The sequence below is a fragment of the Squalius cephalus genome (genome assembly GCF_949319135.1).
Source record: "Squalius cephalus genome assembly, chromosome: 9".
In the NCBI taxonomy this organism is placed as follows: domain Eukaryota; kingdom Metazoa; phylum Chordata; class Actinopteri; order Cypriniformes; family Leuciscidae; genus Squalius; species Squalius cephalus.
In genome coordinates, this window is record NC_137130.1 from 22637656 (window position 1) to 22658285 (window position 20630).

Below are 20630 nucleotides of genomic sequence, written 5' to 3' on the forward strand. Positions count from 1 at the left end.
AATGTTGAAATGTAGCCTATATAAAGGTTAGAATGGAAAAGACCTGCCTGGAAGTCTTGGCTGGCAGATAAGACATGGCTGTGTGTTCATGCAGCAGGCTGCAAAATGTGTTTGATGTGTTTGTGTCCATGCGAAGCGTTAACCACACCACAACACAATACATTATTCAACCAGCTTTTGCATTATTATACTTTCAACAAGTAGAAACACAACAACTTTTAGAACTATTTGAGTAAGAGATAACAATGAGCAGAATCTCGAAAAAAGAAAGTAGCCACACAGAACACAACCATTAATAAAGAGCAGAACATTTTTCAGTTTACTTGAATACTGTGAAAGGAAATTATTTTTGTACAATAATGTAAAAAATATGAAATAATAAACTTAATGTAGGCCAAACAATCACAAGTGATAGAATTGTATTTTTTTATAAAATAAAAATAATAATAATCATTAAACTAAATGTAATTCAGATGTCTTGCTTATCTGAATATTTTTTTCCGTTAATAGGATTAGGATTACTTTTATTTTGAAAACCTCTTTTATTTTGAATCTCTGCCACTTCCGGAAACGTCGCTGTGTGATGTCTTTGGGTTTTACCTCTGGTTTTACTGCTGTCATGTTGATTACCTTGGAATTGGATAGATAACATATTTTTCTTGTATTTTTTTCTTCTTCTTTTTTTTGTTGCACGTTGATGCCAATAATGTAAGGACATTTATGCATCAAAGTGATTTTCTGAAGGAGCTTGAGTGCTTACCTCTTGCTCAACTACCTGTTGACTCCTGTCCAACGTCAACAACAATATTTGTATAGCTTTTTGGTTTTGTCATGTATATGTATATTTAAGAAGCAAGTAAGCATGCTGAAGGCTGTCATTCTAATCGGAGGTCCTCAAAAAGGTGATGTCCCTCATACTCGAATCATTGAAAATTGTGTGAATGGAATAACTAGACAACGTTAAGTTAATCAAAGGACTTATGCACAATTCACCTGGTATATTGTGTATGTGTAGGCCTATAGCATAATCAGTGAATAGGTGAATGTCTTATTGTTCTTACTGTTTATGACTAATATATCCACAGATGTTTGACTCGTTCTATAATTGGAGGTACATTTCATATAAACAAAAAAAGTACCACAACAAAATGCTTTCTCTATAAAATGACTATTGGTGTCAGTTATATTTTTTCAGTGCAATATATCTGGTAGTTGCCAAGTTTGATCATTAAACATAATTTAGAAATTACAAGGGAAAGGATGTTTTCCCTTGTTAATTTGTCAACTATGTTATGGACAAACTGTAGCCTATGGCACTACACAATCTACTCTTCAAGTATCACATGTGTTTAGGCCAGGGCCTCTTTTATCTATTATATTACAGTGATTGTTATGAAGAATTTAAGAGTCATATTTTGTGCAGATACTGTCATTAACTACAGCACATTTTTTTCAATTATAAATCTGCCTTAAACCTGCCTGGTTTTTTTTTTTGTTTTTTGTTTTTTTTGGTCATTTTAAGAGATATTATGCAAAACTCTGTGTGGAAATAAAATATACCCTACAAGAATAGACGCAGCATTATCGTTATTTAAACACACACACACACACACACACACACACACACACACACACACACACACACACACACTCTCTTTGTCTGAGATTATGCTTTCCCTTAATGCATAAAATATGATTTTTGTGAAGAAAATTGTTAGAAAAATATATCTGTCATCATTGGACATGAAATGTATCCTAAATTAAAGAAATAATTCATAAATATAGAGTGTATGATTTTGTGAATTATGTTTATTTTCGAGTATATGATTTTGTATTTTCCTGCTGTTCATACAGGGACCCGGTTTCGCCCTCTGTCTTTTGAGGTGCCCAAACCTCTGTTTCCAGTGGCTGGAGTGCCAATGCTGCAGCATCACATTGAGGCTTGTTCTAAGGTATATATGCTAAGTTCATATAGCAATAAATAAATGCTTTATAGTTTCCTTGTTTAACGTTTCATATATTGTTTGACCTTTTTTTTTTTCTAAAGCTTCCGAATATGAAGGAGATCTTACTCATTGGCTTTTATCAGCCCAATGAAGAACTTAACAGATTTTTGTCATGCGCCCAACAAGATTACAAAATATCAATAAGGTAAGTTACTTAATTATATTACGTTTGTATTTATTGTTGGAAAATCAGAAAAGTTCCTTTAATCAAGTCTATCATTTATATTGTCCTAAATCTTCCTCAGATACCTTCAGGAATATGCTGCTCTGGGCACTGGAGGAGGAATCTACCATTTCAGAGATCAGATCCTGTCTGGCGGTCCAGAGGCGTTTTTTGTCATGAATGCTGACGTGTGCTCAGAGTTTCCTCTTCCAGAGATGCTTGACTTCCAGAAGGAGCACGGAGACGCTTACAGTTTCATCATCCTCGGCACCACTGTAAGGAGTTCTTGTATCAAACCATTTCCGTTTTATAATGCAGACTTTTCCTGGGCACAAGCCACTTATAAAACAGGATTCTCACTTGAGTATTAGCTTGTTTTTAACTTAAGATTTGGTAAGCGATCCATGATATTTTGTTATGATTTAGTGGTTCTTGAAAATCAAATGAATAAACTTAAATCTGATTGTTTTAGGCCAACAGAAAACAGTCCATGAACTACGGCTGCATTGTTGAGAATGAAAAATCTGATGAGGTACTTGAGTTTTCAGTGTGGAAGGATACATTTCATATGCTGGGGATTTCAAACATTTTACTACATTTAAGATTTAATTGATAATGAATAAAACATGTTTACATGATAACAAATAAGACCATAATTGTATCCCCCAGGTCTTGCATTATGTAGAGAAGCCCAGCACATTTGTGAGTGACATAATCAACTGTGGAATATACCTGTTCACTCCAGAGATATTCCAGCACATCGGAGAAGTTTTCCAGAAGAATCAACAGGACATGCTGTTGTGAGTGGGACAAATCCTGTAGGGTTCTTGAGTGGAAGTGCATGCATACTTAATCCATTTCTTTTCCTTGGTTCTCTTCATTTGTCTTTCCCCCTCCAACTCCTTCCTGTCTGCCATCATTCTGTTTCCTGTTCCATCATCAGATATTCGTATGAGGGGTAAGTTTGAACGTGGGCTGAAGCTCTGGTTTGGCTTTGATGTAGACTGATTAGGAGCAAGTGTGATGTAGGGTTTGCAGTGAGCGCACGTGCTTGTATGATCTGTGAACTAGATTCATGTTAGCATGTTGTGGTGTGATGATAACGACACGACACACGTTTTTTTACACCATTATGAATAGGCTGTTTTTCAGGTTTAATCTCTGAAATCCACTTAGAACTGAATCCAGCAGAACCGCTGCCTGATACAAAGTTTGTTTTAATATTCTTTCATCCAAATTTAATTTTCTTTACCTCTGAAACTACTTTTCGTTTTTTTCTGTTGACCTTGACCAAGGTCTGGTGGATGGGAATAATAATATTAACCAATAATATTATAGCCTAACAATCAAAATCCAGTCAAATCCTAATGGTTAAAACTAAGTCCTAACCTACATTATTTGCTTTATCAGTGGCCATTGTTCCGGAACAATTTTTTTTACCATAGGGATTTAAAAAAAGCTAGGGTAGGCAATTTCGGCAATAGCAATTGTAAGCTAGCTTTGAAAGCATTAGATTCCACCCTCCCTTCAGAGCGCTCTGCCATGCCTCCTTCAAAACTCATGAACACACAACCAGAGGTCAGTCTGCAAAGCGTCATGAGAGTCACATGTTGACGTGTGATGTCTGTGTTGTAGGACAGTCAGGTAGGACATCCTATTATTGCATCCAAATGCAATGATTGGACGAACATTTTTCTGCGACTTCCAGAGAAGATATATGTGAAAAAAAAAAAAAAAAAAAAAAAAAAAAAAAAAAAAATATATATATATATATATATATATATATATATATTTAGACCACTTCTTTTATTGATTGCTCTCATGATGTCAAGAGCGTTTTAACCAGTATAACGAAAAGTGTTTATGAAAAACATTGCCTACCATAGCTTTAAAGCATTATAAGTTATGAACCACGAGGTGAACCACAACATTACAAACTTTGATTTGAAGCAATAAAATAATTGCAAATCAGACAAAAACAAGGTACAAGACTGTGTACTTAACAGCTTCAGTCCAAATGACATACAGTTAAAAACGATTCATTATGTATATAGAAACAACTTATTTTAAGTTTATTGAAAAACATATATACGTGTATATAAGGGGTGTAACAATATATTGTCACAATATATCACAATACAAAAATGCAACAATATTCATCGTGAATGGTGACAATCTGTATTGTGAATATTTCACCCAAAATAAAAAATTACTGTGTAAGAACAAAAATGTGACTTATACTTCTGGAACCAGACTGTTGCACTCTACTAAATACTCTGATTTCCTCATAAACGTGACACGTTTTCATGTTGGTTTTAACACCCTGCATATGCAGCATTTACCTTTAATTTTCATTAATTTATTAATTCATTCATTTGTACCTTTTTAAATGACTGTCCATCATAGTGTAAGTTTATGTCATACTCTGTCCTGGATATTAGAAAGTTTCCTGACATCACCAAAGGGTGAAATGAAGACTTTTATTTACTACTATGCATGTGTGCTGTTCTCAGAGAAGAGCAGTCCAACGGCTGGCATCGGGCAGAGGTGATCCGTCTGGAGCAGGACATCTTCACTGCACTGGCAGGACAGGGCAAGCTATATGTGTACAAAACAGACCGCTTCTGGAGCCAGATCAAATCTGCAGGGTTAGTTCTTGACATATGCTGTATCATTAGATTTATGCTCTGATTATGTTCTCTGTAACCACATTTGATATTGTTTGTTATTATAGTTAATGTTATGCCCTCCCCTCTGTCAGATCTGCGATCTATGCAAGCCGCTTGTATCTTAACCAGTATCACAAGACACATCCAGAGAGGTTATCTACCAATACAGATGGAGGGCCGAAGACCAGAGGTAAATGCTTCGTGGAAATATCACATTTTTATGCCTGTAAAAGCTCTTCATGCAGTCCTTTTAATGCATTTTTTATTTTATTTTAGGAAATGTTTATATACATCCAACTGCCAACATTGATCCAACTGCTGTAGTAAGTTCTCTTTTATAGTTAAATTGATTAGAGTTTCTCAACAGAATACATTTTCAATGTATTAAACATTTGCAACTTGCACTTCTGCGTAAAATGGGATGTTCAGCAGGAAATGTGCAAAATGTTTGCAATAATATTTGATTTTATGTTATGTGTATGTTTAGTTTGAAATTAATGTGCTGTCAAATCAATTAGTTGAGATTAATCACATCTAACAAAAGTTTTTGTTTACATAATATGTATATATTATTATATTTATATATATATTATATATGTATGTGTGTGTGTATATGTAAGGAATAATTGACGACCGGCCGTTGAATTATTAGAAAAATAATGCACACCCGAGGTGGTAATGCGGTCGCGAAGCGGAGTGGCCGTTACACCTCGGTGTCGGTGTGCATTATTTTTCTAATAATTCAACGGCCTGAAGTCAATTATTCCGCTTATACTACAGTTACCACACCTCAAAACATTGTTCAGATTATGTATTTCAAGACGTTTGTAAAGTTGTTGTCATTAAAACGCTCTTGTATGTAGGACTAATTTCTTACGCATGTAATACCATGCCTCCGTTGCTAATTCCAAAACGTCATTTTAGAGTTAGTAACGGAGGTTTGAGCCACTGATAGCAGACTAATGCTGGGGACACACGACTAGCTGACACATTCTCTGACTGTTTTCATCGACTGCAGCAGATTTTAAACACCGACTTTGAACACAGACTGAACGCGCTGAACACGCGTTTGGGCATGATCAGTCATAAGTATCAAATTACATTCATAACCGGCCTTAAAGTGTGTCCCCGGCTTTATGCAGTTATTAATGCAGTTATTAGAGAGAGATGTTGCAATAATGAGACAGAAAAGCATGTGCGTCAATATTATTTATTTATTAATTAATTCAATTCGTTATAATTAATTTGTTTATTCTTTTTTATATTATTGACAGATGACAGACTAGCCAAATAAATGAAACACAAAGCCATTTTAACAAGTATAGGCCTATCAATAATTATTTATTTGTTATATATTATCTGCAATAAAAATCCGTGCTGCAGGACTATCCATTTATTTAGCCTATATTCAGTTTAATTTTCTATTGATTATAGATAGCCTAGGACTATATTCTTTATTTATTAAAATTAAACTGCATGTTTCCATTGATTGTGAAGCTAGACATTGAAAATTGCAGATCAAGCGCATGGGGCTGCATGTTTTTTCTTATGAATTGTATCCTATTTTCCGTTATTACAGTTAACTACACAAAGTGATATGGAACTGTAATGCGGTCAAGACCTGCCTGGAACTACTTTAGCTGTGCGTTTCCCTGAAAATAATGCACACCTTAGAACGTTCTTCAACCAATCAGATTCAAGCATTCAACAGCCCTGTAGTATAACTGTATATATATATACACACACACACACACACACATATATATATATATATATATATACAGTGAGGAAAATAAGTATTTGAACACCCTGCTATTTTGCAAGTTCTCCCACTTGGAAATCATGGAGGGGTCTGAAATTGTCATCGTAGGTGCATGTCCACTGTGAGAGACATAAAAAATCCAGAAATCACAATATATGATTTTTTAACTATTTATTTGTATGATACAGCTGCAAATAAGTATTTGAACACCTGTCTATCAGCTAGAATTCTGACCCTCAAAGACCTGTTAGTCTGCCTTTAAAATGTCCACCTCCACTCCATTTATTATCCTAAATTAGATGCACCTGTTTGAGGTCGTTAGCTGCATAAAGACACCTGTCCACCCCATACAATCAGTAAGAATCCAACTACTAACATGGCCAAGACCAAAGAGCTGTCCAAAGACACTAGAGACAAAATTGTACACCTCCACAAGGCTGGAAAGGGCTACGGGGAAATTGCCAAGCAGCTTGGTGAAAAAAGGTCCACTGTTGGAGCAATCATTAGAAAATGGAAGAAGCTAAACATGACTGTCAATCTCCCTCGGACTGGGGCTCCATGCAAGATCTCACCTCGTGGGGTCTCAATGATCATAAGAAAGGTGAGAAATCAGCCCAGAACTACACGGGAGGAGCAGGTCAATGACCTGAAAAGAGCTGGGACCACCGTTTCCAAGGTTACTGTTGGTAATACACTAAGACGTCATGGTTTGAAATCATGCATGGCACGGAAGGTTCCCCTGCTTAAACCAGCACATGTCAAGGCCCGTTTTAAGTTTGCCAATGACCATTTGGATGATCCAGAGGAGTCATGGGAAAAAGTCATGTGGTCAGATGAGACCAAAATAGAACTTTTTGGTCATAATTCCACTAAACGTGTTTGGAGGAAGAAGAATGATGAGTACCATCCCAAGAACACCATCCCTACTGTGAAGCATGGGGGTGGTAGCATCATGCTTTGGGGGTGTTTTTCTGCACATGGGACAGGGCGACTGCACTGTATTAAGGAGAGGATGACCGGGGCCATGTATTGCGAGATTTTGGGGAACAACCTTCTTCCCTCAGTTAGAGCATTGAAGATGGGTCGAGGCTGGGTCTTCCAGCATGACAATGACCCGAAGCACACAGCCAGGATAACCAAGGAGTGGCTCTGTAAGAAGCATATCAAGGTTCTGGTGTGGCCTAGCCAGTCTCCAGACCTAAACCCAATAGAGAATCTTTGGAGGGAGCTCAAACTCCGTGTTTCTCAGCGACAGCCCAGAAACCTGACTGATCTAGAGAAGATCTGTGTGGAGGAGTGGGCCAAAATCCCTCCTGCAGTGTGTGCAAACCTGGTGAAAAACTACAGGAAACGTTTGACCTCTGTAATTGCAAACAAAGGCTACTGTACCAAATATTAACATTGATTTTCTCAGGTGTTCAAATACTTATTTGCAGCTGTATCATACAAATAAATAGTAAAAAAATCATACATTGTGATTTCTGGATTTTTTTTTTAGATTATGTCTCTCACAGTGGACATGCACCTACAATGACAATTTCAGACCCCTCCATGATTTCTAAGTGGGAGAACTTGCAAAATAGCAGGGTGTTCAAATACTTATTTTCCTCACTGTATATATACACATAGTCTATCTGTGTATATGTATATATACACACAGACACGCGCACACACAGACATATAATAATGATATAATAATATGTACACACATTTACATTTACATTTATTCATTTAGCTGACGCTTTTATCCAAAGCGACTTACAATTGCTATATATGTCAGAGGTCGCACGCCTCTGGAGCAACTAGGGGTTAAGTGTCTTGCTCAGGGACACATTGGTGGCTCACAGTGGATTCGAACCCGGGTCTCTCACACCAAAGGCATGTGTCTTATCCATTGCGTACACACACACATACTATGTAAACAAAACCTTTTGTTAGATGCAATTAATCGATTTGACAGCACTAATACTAACATAACATTATTTTATCTGTGTAGTCTTGGTCATGTCAAAAGAAAAATCATCAGTTCCCTAGTCAAGTGATAATTACATTTTTCCCAAACTTTTTACTTCGAAGGGCCAAATGTCAATCTTTATTGGGGGGCGTGGGCCAAAAGTACAGCAAAGTGTTGCATTATATCCAACAATTGTATGTTAATATTTAGATTTTTTAAATCAAATTTACAAATGTAAAAAAAAAAAGAAGAGAGAAATGACAAATTAAAGTTTTCTCCAATTTTATAAAGCATGACAGACACGGGCCTTGGTTTGTGCATCTCTGCTTTAGAATAACATGCACTAAGGAATCACATAGTTGGACCCAGGTCATTATTACTAAACCATATAGGGTCCATTTTTGGAAACGACGGTGGAAACTTGTTCGTCGTTATTTTTGCAATTTCACTTGGTGATGTTAGTGGCGCAGAGATTGTTGTGTGCAAAATATTTTTGGACAGTTGACTTGTTTTATCATTTGCATTATAAATAACCTGTAATGACTTGTAACCATGTTATATTGGTGTTTCTTTTCCCTTCAGTTAGGACCAAACGTGTCCATAGGAACAGGAGTAACGATCGGCGCAGGAGTTCGTGTGAGGGAGTCCATTATCCTCCATGGTGCTACTTTACAGGTGAGTTCATGCCACTTTCTCTCCATATTGCTTTGTCTGAAAATTGAAACCTCATAATAACACAATATACAGCATATAAACTGACTGTGTCTTCTGTAGGATCACAGCTGTGTGTTGAACAGTATTGTGGGCTGGGGCAGCACTATCGGCAAATGGGCCAGAGTAGAAGGGACCCCTAGTGATCCGAATCCTAATGACCCGTATGCCAAAATTGACAGCGAGACACTCTTCAGAGATGGAAAATTAACACCTTCCATTACAATTCTAGGTAATTTTATTGGACACCATCATGAATATATTATGTTTTTGAGAGTGATTTATCTAAACACATACTTCTCCCTCTGTCTCATCAGGCTGCAATGTAAATATTCCATCTGAGGTCATAATTCTCAACTCCATCGTCCTGCCACATAAAGACCTCAACAGAAGCTTCAAAAACCAGATCATACTGTAGTTTCGGTGTATGGCATTTGCATACAAATCTACAAAAAACAGATCTTTGAAAGTAAACATTAATAATGGATGAATCGTCTGAATATTCAGTGGTATTCATGTAAAAATGTCTGGTGCTGTATTGTGCACAGATTTACCACCAGTGTCATCATGTCAAAGCTGGATAAAACAAATGCTAACATAATTCTGCTACAGAAAATCACTTTGTCAATCTGTTTCTGAAAAGACTTGAAATGTATTTTATTTACAGCTTGTTGGCTCCCTTGTGTCAGTGAAATGCCAAAGAAAGGTGCAAAAAAGGCAGTTTTATTTGTGCACTGGTACCATTTCGTTCCAGCATTTAACATGTCATGTAAAACAAAAAATGGTAAGACAAATGGTAAAATCCTGTAATTGGATACCAGTCGTGTTGGTAATTGATTTGAATAATTGATGTTTCTGTGACTGCTCTCTGTATGAAAGCCGAGCGCAGTGCAATAGTTAGACGTCTGCAATAAATTACATTTTGATTAAGTCACATAAGGTAATAAAGTAATTTACTGCTGGCCTTGTAGAAAATCACAATCTCTCTATATTTATGGTGAAAGAGCTACAAGACCATCAATTATTTTTCTTAACCTTGAAAGGCCAAGACAAATTCTTCAATTACAGACATCACATTAATAATAGAAATAAAATGCCCCAAAACATTTTTGCAGTTTGGAAAGAGTTAAAATCTCCCAGAGCTGCTGCCTGACTTCTTAGGGCACTAATGCAGACAGTGCCATCCATATGTGACTTGTACAAAGTACACAAGACATGAATTCATCTAGTTTATTTCAAATCAATATTTCACCGTGTTTATATTATACCGCCTTTAGATATTTTCCAGGACATTATTTTTATACATGATTATTATAAAAAACATTTAAACCCTTTACAAAAACAATACAAAGAGTGTAGTCTCATGTTTCAAGGTTCTTTCTTTCCGGACAGACTTAAATTCATAAGAAAAGTTATTTTCCAAGATAGGATATAAAGTGCTAAAGAGTTTCATTTCGCGTGGTAGGAAAAAACAGTTCAAGCCACCGAAGCAAAGTGTCCCAGTGCAACTACCTGGCACACAAAATACACATTTATACACACAAATCATTTGGGGGATGTGAAGAATTTCTTTTTTCCTGGTTCATTTTTTGGTTTGCTTCTAGAAAGGAGAGAATTGTTATGAAAGCATGCAATACTAAGCTCAAGACCAATACAATAAAAGTTGCATGAGGATTAGTAGCTTACGGGTTATTGAAAGTGCCACCAAAGTGCTTGATCCGACCCTTGATTGAGCCGCCGGATGTAGTTTTAGAATATTTACTCATCTCAGGAGAGGTCAGAGGTTTGAATATCTTATCTGAAAGACACATTCAGGAACAAAGTTAATGATTAAAGTTAAAATGTACACATTGCATTAAAAATACAAATAGAGAAGATCATGAGAACTAATTTAAATGGCATGAAATTTGCAATAAGTGAGCAGTTCAACTTTAACCGACTGACTTTTAACTCAACACATGGTGGATACTAATGCATGTACCTCTGCTAGTGCTTGGGCCGACATTGCTGATGTTGGAATCAACCACAGGAGGGACAGGTGGATCCTTCTCAGCAAGCAGGCCTTCCCAGAAATCTGAGGGGAACGACAGTAACCGAGCCACTACCTTTTGCAAAGAAGTTAGAATAGGTTTATTTCTTGAAATATAAGATAAATACACAAGCAATTGATCACATCCTGATTTTCTAGCAACTCACTTTGGGTTGTGTGTTTGTGTCTCTCATAATGGTCATGGGAGAAGGTTCTAGCATCCCGTGACCGATGATAGTGGGGCCAAACACTCTGGACAAGTTATTCTGATCCATCTGACACGACGGACTATGCATTACCCTGAGAAACAACATGAATGCGGTTGCAAAACAAGTAAGCATTACTTCACTTAAAAAAAAAAAAAAAAAGTATACGAAGGCAAAGTTGCAGAAATATCTAAATTAGAGCATTTTACCTCTGCAAATGCAGTATTAGGAAGGCCAGGGTGTCTTTGTTAGGCTTCGGCAGCTCTTTGATATTCTTTATTAATGTTTCTATGCTCTTGTCTTCATCAGCCATCTCTGTGAGTGAAAAAAATGACTGTTTTGTCGAGCCAGCCATAGCGATTCAATTACGCTCCATTACAAGAGCAATATATCCGTTATTATAGGTGAATTAATTACTTTATCAACTTTTCTGACTTAAGGATATTAGTTTTCAGTGAGCAGGAACAAACACCTGTAACAGCAATGCATTATGAAGGACTTTCTCTCATTTATATGCTACAACCATTCCTAGCCAAGGAAATTAGACAATATGACTCTCCCCATGACATCCAATCCAATTTATAATTTAAAAGGGAGGTACTTTACCCTGGAGTCATCCTGAATCTATGAGGGCTAGGGGAAAAAAACTCCATAATAATAGCAGAAGCACCCTGACTGCTCCTAAATCTGCCACTTACCCTCCATTCAGCAGCGGCGACTGAAATTAAAACGCTGAAAAAGACAAGCGCTGGTTTGGGAGATAACGTTCGACATTGATTGTTTCCGAGTCATCAGGGACTTGTCAACTATATCACAAGTAATGGGAAATAACCATCCGCCCCAAAATGAATGAGGGTAGCATACGTCCTAGTGCCTCAGGCATACACAAGCGCCAGACGCTTGTTATAGAATCCACCCTTTGCAAAATTGCAACCATTTTGGATAATCTAGTCAGACTGCTTAAAGAATACCAAATTGTGAAAGTCAAATTGAGACTATTAATGTCAGGACAAGATGGGTCTCCTGACAGACTCGATGATGATTAAGCGGGGAAAAAGTTTTAGGGAGTAAGGACAATATGTTTGGGACGGACAGTTTTTGAATCCAATTCAGTGACTCGTCCCGCAAATGTCAGTTTTTCTGCACTGAAAACATTTCACCCAGTGTTGTAGTCGAGACCTGTTCATTCGAGTTTGGGTTGAGACCAGAGTAGGGCGAGTCCAACTGATCATATGATTTTTTTTTTTGCATGGTTTGGAAGGACCAGTACGCCCTGAATGCCTGCTGTAAGAACTACTGTAAGTTTTAAGTGCCCTTTGAAAAAACTGTAAATTCCAGAATTATAATATTAACCATGAATATTTTAGCCCAAAAGCTTGGGGCCTGTAATATATTTAAATAAATTAATACAGTTTCAACACTAATTTGATGAAAAGTGATAGTAAGCTATTATAAATGGACAAAAAAAAAAAAAAAAACTTTTTTTGAACATGATATTCAACAACAAATTGGAAAGAGAAGAAGGAGAAGGAGGAGGAGAATAAGATGTTTCTTGAGCAGCAAATCAGCATATTAGAATGATTTCTGAAGGATCACGTGACACTGAAGACTGAAAATTCAAAGACTGAATAAATAACTAAAATAAATAATAAATATTCAAATAGAAAAGTTATTTTAAATTGTAATAATACTTCACAGTATTACTGTTTTTACTGTATTTTTTAATCAAATAAATGCAGCCTTGATGAGCAGAAGATACTTTTCAAAAACATTAAAACAAATCTTAGCAACCCCAAACTTTTGAACAGTAGTGCATATTTAAATTTAAAATGAAATCTTCTCCATAATATCATTATTAAGAAAACCTACCAGAAGCTTCCATAAATGTTTTGTGAAGCTTAAATGTTATGAGAGGCTCCTTGAGTTTCCTCAGGAAGTCTTTGAGGAGTCCACAGACAGCATGAACCTCTTCTACTTTGTGGAGCATCATCAGGCCTTTCCCACACATGTATTTCTCCCTCAGTTCCTTCACCAGTCGCTCTCCTCCCGGCACTCTGTAAATACCCCTCTACATACCGCAGTCAGACAGAAAATATCAGTGAGATGGAGAGAAATTTCATATACACTGTATACACTGTAACTGGATGTTGTAATGTACTGCAATATGATTTGAAAATCCAAATTAAACTCAATTATACAGTGCTATGATTCAAGCCCTGTAATTACTAATTATACTTTCAGCTTTAGAAACTATCCCTGTGTTGGTGTATTATTTAAACACCTCTTCAAGTCCTCTTCTCTCAATTTCATGAACACACTGAACAATCAAAGAGGGAATCCGTGGATGTGTGGAGGGGGCAAAGCTCTCTAATGTCCCCTATGAAGGAGGAAAAAAAACAAACATTTTAACATATCATCTTTACATAAGGATAATGCATGTACACTACTACAGTGAAAGGTGAATACCTCATTGGGCTGAGCTGATCCATGAGCATTAGGGCTGCACTTCTCCAGACATAGTTGTTTACACTCAGGATGGCTCACCACTCGACAGTCTCTGCATTTTACGGCCATCTTCCCAAAGCGAATCCTCTTCCCACATGGTATGCATGTCTCTGGACGAATCACCTAGAAAATTGAAAACGCTGACTTGGCGGTCAGTCGCAACATGCACAGTGCCATCAAACACAGACCCTGTTTACACCTGGCATTTCTTTTTATAATTATATTTATTTGAAATAATTCCAAGGTCAATTTATAGTCCCCTGCCCCTTACAATATAAGGCTGTATTACTCTGACAGTTTAATAATAATAACAACAACAATTAAAAACAAAACCAACACAATAAGATGTGCAGTACAGCACGTTAAGGTCAGATTGGTGTAATCATGGGTCTTGCTAATTATTATTATTATTATTATTTTTTACCTCAGCCACTTATTTTAAACAATAGTGAACTAGAAACAGGAAGTTTGGCAGTCTTTCCTTATTGAACTTTATTTTATACATTATATACTGGAATAATAGCATGATGAACACTGAATAGTAACTATATTTTAGATAATAAATTCATGTTTATTTAAAAATGTTCATATAATAAAATAAAATATATTTTTAGATTAAGTTTATATTAAATTATAGCATTGGACGACCAACATAGTGAACGGTGCTAAAGTGAGACCCATTAAAATAAATAAAATAATAAAAAACTATTTTATATGGACTTTTTCAGATTGTGATGACATATTTTCACAGTTATTACACATTTTTTTTACATTTGCTTTTATGTACATTTATAAAACTATACTTTGTGTTATATTACTTTGGCATTAAATGACAGAAAACTAGTTAATGCTGCTGCGTGAGTGTTTCTAATACATCAGCTGAGGGAGTGATTACAAATCTCCTCCAAATCTGACATCTTTCTCTCTTCTGACCAATGTAATCAATCTCTTGTAAAGAGTCATAGAAACTAATAGAAAAAAATAAAAAATCTAATACATGTTTGATACATGACTGTAAATACCAGGTGTAAAAGCCACGCAACATGTTGAGAAGTACTACTGAACGGCCTCCTACTGTTTTTTGCTGAAATACATGCTGGGAAGTCTTATCCACGATGGGCGTGAAGTGCTGAGGGACGGCCGGCTCAGGGGCGATCACCTCCATTTCAACAAGCGTTTCAGCCTCTGTGACTTCACTATGTGCCCACACAGACGTTTGTTCTACATGCACGACTCTGGTTAGTTTGGGAAGGTTAGAATGTGTCAGTGAAAGTGGCGCCTCCGAGGCTTATTTACCATCAACAGACGGGAAATCTTCATTTGTGAAAGCCCTGGATGGATGTTCTGGAGTCTCCTGGGTTATGCCTATTACCATGTGAATCTGACCTCCAGTCTCTGGGGTAGTGACAGACGCCTTCACAACCGTCGTCTCGATTTCCTTAGCACATACACAAACACACACACAAAAAAATCCATTTGAAGCCAATCATTCTTTCTGCTGGAATGCAAGACCCTTAGAGTAGCATAACAATTGGTTATCAAGCTCATGTCCACGTTCCTGGCAACAAGGACAAATGTAGTTTCTCAAAGTGCCAAATTGCTTTGCTTCTCTCTTAGTGATCAGTGCCAGCTGAGTGGGAGTGATACGAGTCCCATGGAGGGAGACAGACAGGACATGGTCCACTGCTGTTCTCATCCGAGCAGTGTAGTGGTGGGTGTGGCCAATATGATGGCAAGCAGTCGGATGAGGGACTGATGAACGAACGAGCTGATGAGAAACGACACCAGACTAACCTATAGAGGGGATATTATGATCCCCCTACTGATAGAAGGGGGAAAAAATTCATTTAGAGACTCTACATTTCACAAAACATACCTGACATTTTGCTAACTGTGTGCTACAATCCCAACTGACATCTAAGCCAGGAGGAGCCATTTCATTAAATGGCAATATAGGATATATATTTTATACTGACTTTAACAGGATGACTCAAACGATGCATAGCAGCATCAACTATTCAACATGCAGATCATTTCTGCTTAATGTATTACTTTTCGTGGATTTTTTATACTGAAACGTTTATCTGCATTTACTTGTTCAGAATAAATGAGATGGAGAAAAATACATATTAGCCTTAATAAACTTCTACCAACCTTCTCCATTGGTCTTGTCCCTAGTAGATCTCCTGAACGCCCGCTGACTCTTCCCCGTTTTGAAATCGGAGGACCGACACTTGGGCCCATTGATGAACGCTAAAAAACAAGCAGTGATAAAGTGAGACACAGTGCGACTAGCACAAAACTATAGTTGCGTCCCAAATGAGGAACTATGCACTTATACACTATGTACTAAATCGTGTAAGGTTATTTTGTCATTCAACATTGGAGTCTGAGAGCCCCTCCCCCTCCGCTATGTATTTAAATCTGTTGAGTGCATGAAGTGTGCAACATTCTACTCTTAGGATGTGTCTGAAATCACCCCCATAGTACACTATTTGAGGGGACAGCCATTTGTAGTGGTGTCCTTTTTTTTCTACTTAAAACTATATTTGGAATCCAAGCTTTTCCAATTACACTATCGTTCAAAAGTTTGAGGTGAAGTAATACAAATTCAGCAAGGATGCATTAAATTGATCAAAAGTGACAAAGTCTATACATTATTACAAAATATATCTATTTTAAATAAATGCAGTTATTTTAAACTTTCTGTTCATCAAAGAATCCTGAAAACCAAGCATCCCGGTTTCCACAAAAAAATTAAGCAGTTTTTAACATTGATAATAAGAAATGTTTCTTGTGCAGCAAATCAGCATATTGCAGCTTTGCCATCACAGGAATAAATTACATATACACACAATATATGTGTATACTGTATGTATATATATTTTTTAGGGCTGTCAAAAGATTAATCGCGATTAATCGCATCCAAAATAAAAGTTTGTGTTTGCATAATATATGTGTGTGTACTGTGTATAATTATTTTGTATACATAAATACACAGAAATATTTGCATACATATACTGTATATATTTATATATAATTTATATTATATATAAATATAATTTTTTTATATATAAATTATACAAAAATCAACATTTTTCTTAAATATATACAACATGCATGTGTGTGTATTTATATATACAAAATAATTATACACAGTACACACACATATATTATGTAAACACAAACTTTTATTTTGGATGCGATTAATCGCGATTAATCTTTTGACAGCCCTAATATTTTTATATAATTTTTTTATAAGTACTGTAAACTAGCAGCACTTACTCTTCTCTCACGAGCTCTTGACTTGAGAGGCTTAACAAAAGCTGTGCTGTCCAAGTCCTAGAAATCATACCAGTGAAATAATTTTTTAGAAACAATTGCTTTGAGCTTTTCAGTGATTTTTATGCATATTCACTTTGCTTGTGTCTGACAATAATCCTACATCATGAATAAAAATGATACTAAATGTGATACTTCACCAAATCATCATCCGTTCTGTCATAACTAATGTCAGAGTGCGACAGGAAGGAGGACTCATCAATCACTGATAACCTGATATAAAGACACATGATGGAAAACAGCATTGTGAAAGGGGAGAAAACACCAGAGAACTGAGAACTAAATGAAGAGCATGCTGAACGTTGAGGTACCGTCTTCCTCGGTGTTGTGGGACACTGGCTCCTTTATGACTGAAGCTGGTCAGCATTGACTTCTGCTCTTCATTGAGACAGGCACTTGACTTGCTGTCATGCACCAGTACGTCACATATCAACTGCATCTGCCGCTCCTGTCAAATGAATTAATACGACACCATAAGTATCATTAATATACTCTCACATGTGTAGACTTGGAATTAAGCCTTTTCCCCCATTATTATTTGATTCACGGAACCGGACACCAGTTATCTTGCCAAGAAAAATCTTTATTCGTCAGCATAGGAGAGAAACTTGAGAAGATGTTGTATTCATGCCAGGTCTATGTGTTCCCGATGTTTCTCTGCCGTAGTACAGTTAGATTGAGCTTATATACACCACTGAGCGACTTTCAACTTCCTTGTAAGGTAGAAAAGCATGTTGCTTATGTTTAAAAATGGAACGTATATGTCATGCTTACACATGGCACAATCCATTGTCCCTCGGTGTATACATTAGTGGTACATTTGCATCAGTTGAAACATTCCTTTCCTTGTAAAGTACATGCCAATTGTACACATTTAATGTATCATCATCATTGTAACATCTCTGCTCAGTGAACGTTGCATTGCACACAAACCTCTAAGCAAAATATAGCTCATGCCAGATCTCTTGTCTTGTACAACATACCCTGATTCACAAAATACATTATGAAATTATTATAAAAAAATGAAGAGAGAAAAAATAACATTAAACAGTAACATTTTTAGTCTTCACATGGATGGTCAATAAATCAAAGAGCACTTCTGTTTTATGAACTTTCATTAACACATGAACATTAAAGGCCCTGTACTCAAAGACCCTCTCAGCACCCTCCACCAAGTCCATACGTTGGTCATGTAATGCTGCACTGACCAACTGGGCACATAACGTAACGTAACGTAACGTAACAGGCTATGTGATTTCTTAACTAACCAGGCACTGGTAGTCTGCCTCAGCTTTGTAGCGCTTCTTGATCTCCACATCTAGCTGGTTTCGAGCATGTTTGAGTTTGACCTCCAGAGCAGCTCGAGCAACATCAGACTTCACTAGGAGCTCCTTCTGTTTTTTCAGCTCCAGCTCTGCATGCAGCCATTTCTTCCGGGCAGCTTCAAAGTTCTTCACCACCTCAATAAATTCTTGAAGATAAGAGACAACTGGTGAGAATTCAATATGGCGATATATTCTGATCAAAGAAGGACTATCAAGGCAAAACATGCATATTCTAAAAGCAGTTTTTTTCTTATACTTCTAGCACAAAGATATGACGCTGTTACAAAACGTTTAACGATAAACATGTGGGTTTTGTGCTGAAATAAGTGCTTTTAAAAAATAACTACTTTCCCTTTTGCTTCTAAAACCCCAAATCTTAAATAAGATGTATTGCTGGCTTTCAAAAGCAATGCACAAACAATACACCTTACATTTTTCAGATGTATAAATTATCCCTTACGTTACACTGTAATTGAATTGACTTCCCTTCATTTTTACCTCCATGTGAAAATAACAGTAATTTCAAAATGATTATTTTACCTCAAAATGATTTTAATATAGCCCTGCTGCAATGGACTGGCCATCCATTCATGGCGTTTCCCTACGACCCGAGACGCTGGAATAGGCTCCAGCATCCCTGCGACATATGACAAACGGTTTGAAAAATGGATGGACGGGTGGTTTTAATACGTTCCTCTGACACAATGAAAACCCAGCAGACATATTATTGAAGTTCAAAGCACTGTTTTATTATAGACTGGGCATGCAATTTTCAGAGTTGTGATTGCTATCCGAGACAGTAATGTTCTTTCTGGTTTGGATTAAATGGGAGATTAATTTTGCCTCAGAAAAAGTAATTCGTAGAAAAATACCATTTTACAGTGAGTATTTCAATACTACCATGGACCATGATGGATCATGTGCCACTGAAGACTGGAGTAATGGCTGCAGAAAACTCAGCTTTACAATCACAGGAATAAATTACATTTGAAAAAAGAGAAACAGTCGTTTTAAATTGTAATTTTCACAATTTTTTACTGTATTTTTAATCAAATAAATGCAGCCTAAGAGACAAAAACTCTGATTTTAAACTTTTGAACGGTAGCAACATGAAAATTTGGGGTTTTAAAAACACTGGAAAAATCACTAGCGAACAACAGATCATCATCATCCATCAAATTCCAAAGGAAGATGGTCGTGTACACCAATTTTCAATCCACTGTCAGGGATCTGAAGAGGCTTTTGGAACCAGGATAAATTAGTTTTTGAACACCTTGCTCTGAGACCAGCATTCAAACCAGAGCAAAAGCAAATATGAGCATGCCAAAACAAGTACCTTACACTGTAAAAACTGACAACACACATGCTGCTGGTGGCCCACATGTTTAAATAAACCACAAAGAACAACCAAATATGAATGCATTAAAAATAGATAAACAACAACACTAAACAATCAAGCAAAATTATGCTTTTCTAATGACATACGTATTGGACCTAGGGGACAGGTAGGTTTTAATTTGAGTGCAAGGTCAAATATAAGATAAGATAAGATAATATTACTAAATAGGGACAATAATATCTTACCGAGCTCAGAGTAAGTAGCTTCTTCTATAGCAAGCCTTTGCAAACACAGACTGAGGACTTCTTTTACAAACTGATCCCCCATGGTCGAGTCAGCTGATGATCCCGCATCGAACGCAAACAAGTCGTTTTAAATGCGTCACGTGAGTGTAATGTCACGGTCACGGGTCGCATGGATGTAGTTGCTCATGCAAACTGGACTAACGTTTCTGAAACTCTGCGTTTGGACTATCGTTCCGGAAGTCCATCCACCAGCAACAATGGAAAAGTTCTTCTTTTCAGAGCAACCTGCCCTCTAAGACAAGGTAAGAACTTTTAATTTACTAAAGGTCCTAAAGTGGTTTGAAACGTTAATTACAGATGTCATGTGATTGCGT

The 20630-nt window shown here is 36.7% G+C and overlaps 2 protein-coding genes across 3 annotated transcripts; one reads left to right on the forward strand and one right to left on the reverse strand.

The window, feature by feature from the left end:
* The first annotated feature begins 560 nt into the window (after positions 1-560).
* On the forward strand, positions 561-10599 carry gmppaa (GDP-mannose pyrophosphorylase Aa). 2 transcript variants are annotated; one of them, XM_079882089.1, is made up of 13 exons: positions 561-902; positions 1855-1952; positions 2048-2151; positions 2252-2444; positions 2642-2701; positions 2839-2969; positions 3113-3127; positions 4683-4817; positions 4931-5028; positions 5115-5161; positions 9137-9229; positions 9329-9497; positions 9583-10599. In XM_079882089.1, the coding sequence occupies exons 1-13, from the start codon at positions 863-865 to the stop codon at positions 9681-9683; spliced, it is 1284 nt and encodes a 427-aa protein (XP_079738215.1). In that variant the 5' UTR covers positions 561-862; the 3' UTR covers positions 9684-10599. The 2 variants fall into 2 exon arrangements, with proteins under 2 accessions (XP_079738215.1, XP_079738216.1); XM_079882090.1 differs by lacking the exon at positions 3113-3127.
* Positions 10600-10724: 125 nt separating this feature from the next.
* Positions 10725-20374, reverse strand: LOC307164878 (rac GTPase-activating protein 1). Its single transcript, XM_079882083.1, has 16 exons — positions 20257-20374; positions 18616-18818; positions 17659-17795; positions 17488-17560; positions 17291-17347; positions 16160-16258; positions 15302-15443; positions 15081-15226; positions 13967-14128; positions 13782-13877; positions 13370-13568; positions 11710-11815; positions 11462-11594; positions 11247-11370; positions 10952-11063; positions 10725-10865 (listed from the first exon to the last, which is right to left on the reverse strand). Exons 1-16 carry the CDS (start codon positions 20336-20338, stop codon positions 10811-10813), a joined length of 1926 nt encoding a protein of 641 aa, XP_079738209.1. The 5' UTR covers positions 20339-20374; the 3' UTR covers positions 10725-10810.
* Positions 20375-20630: the final 256 nt, after the last annotated feature.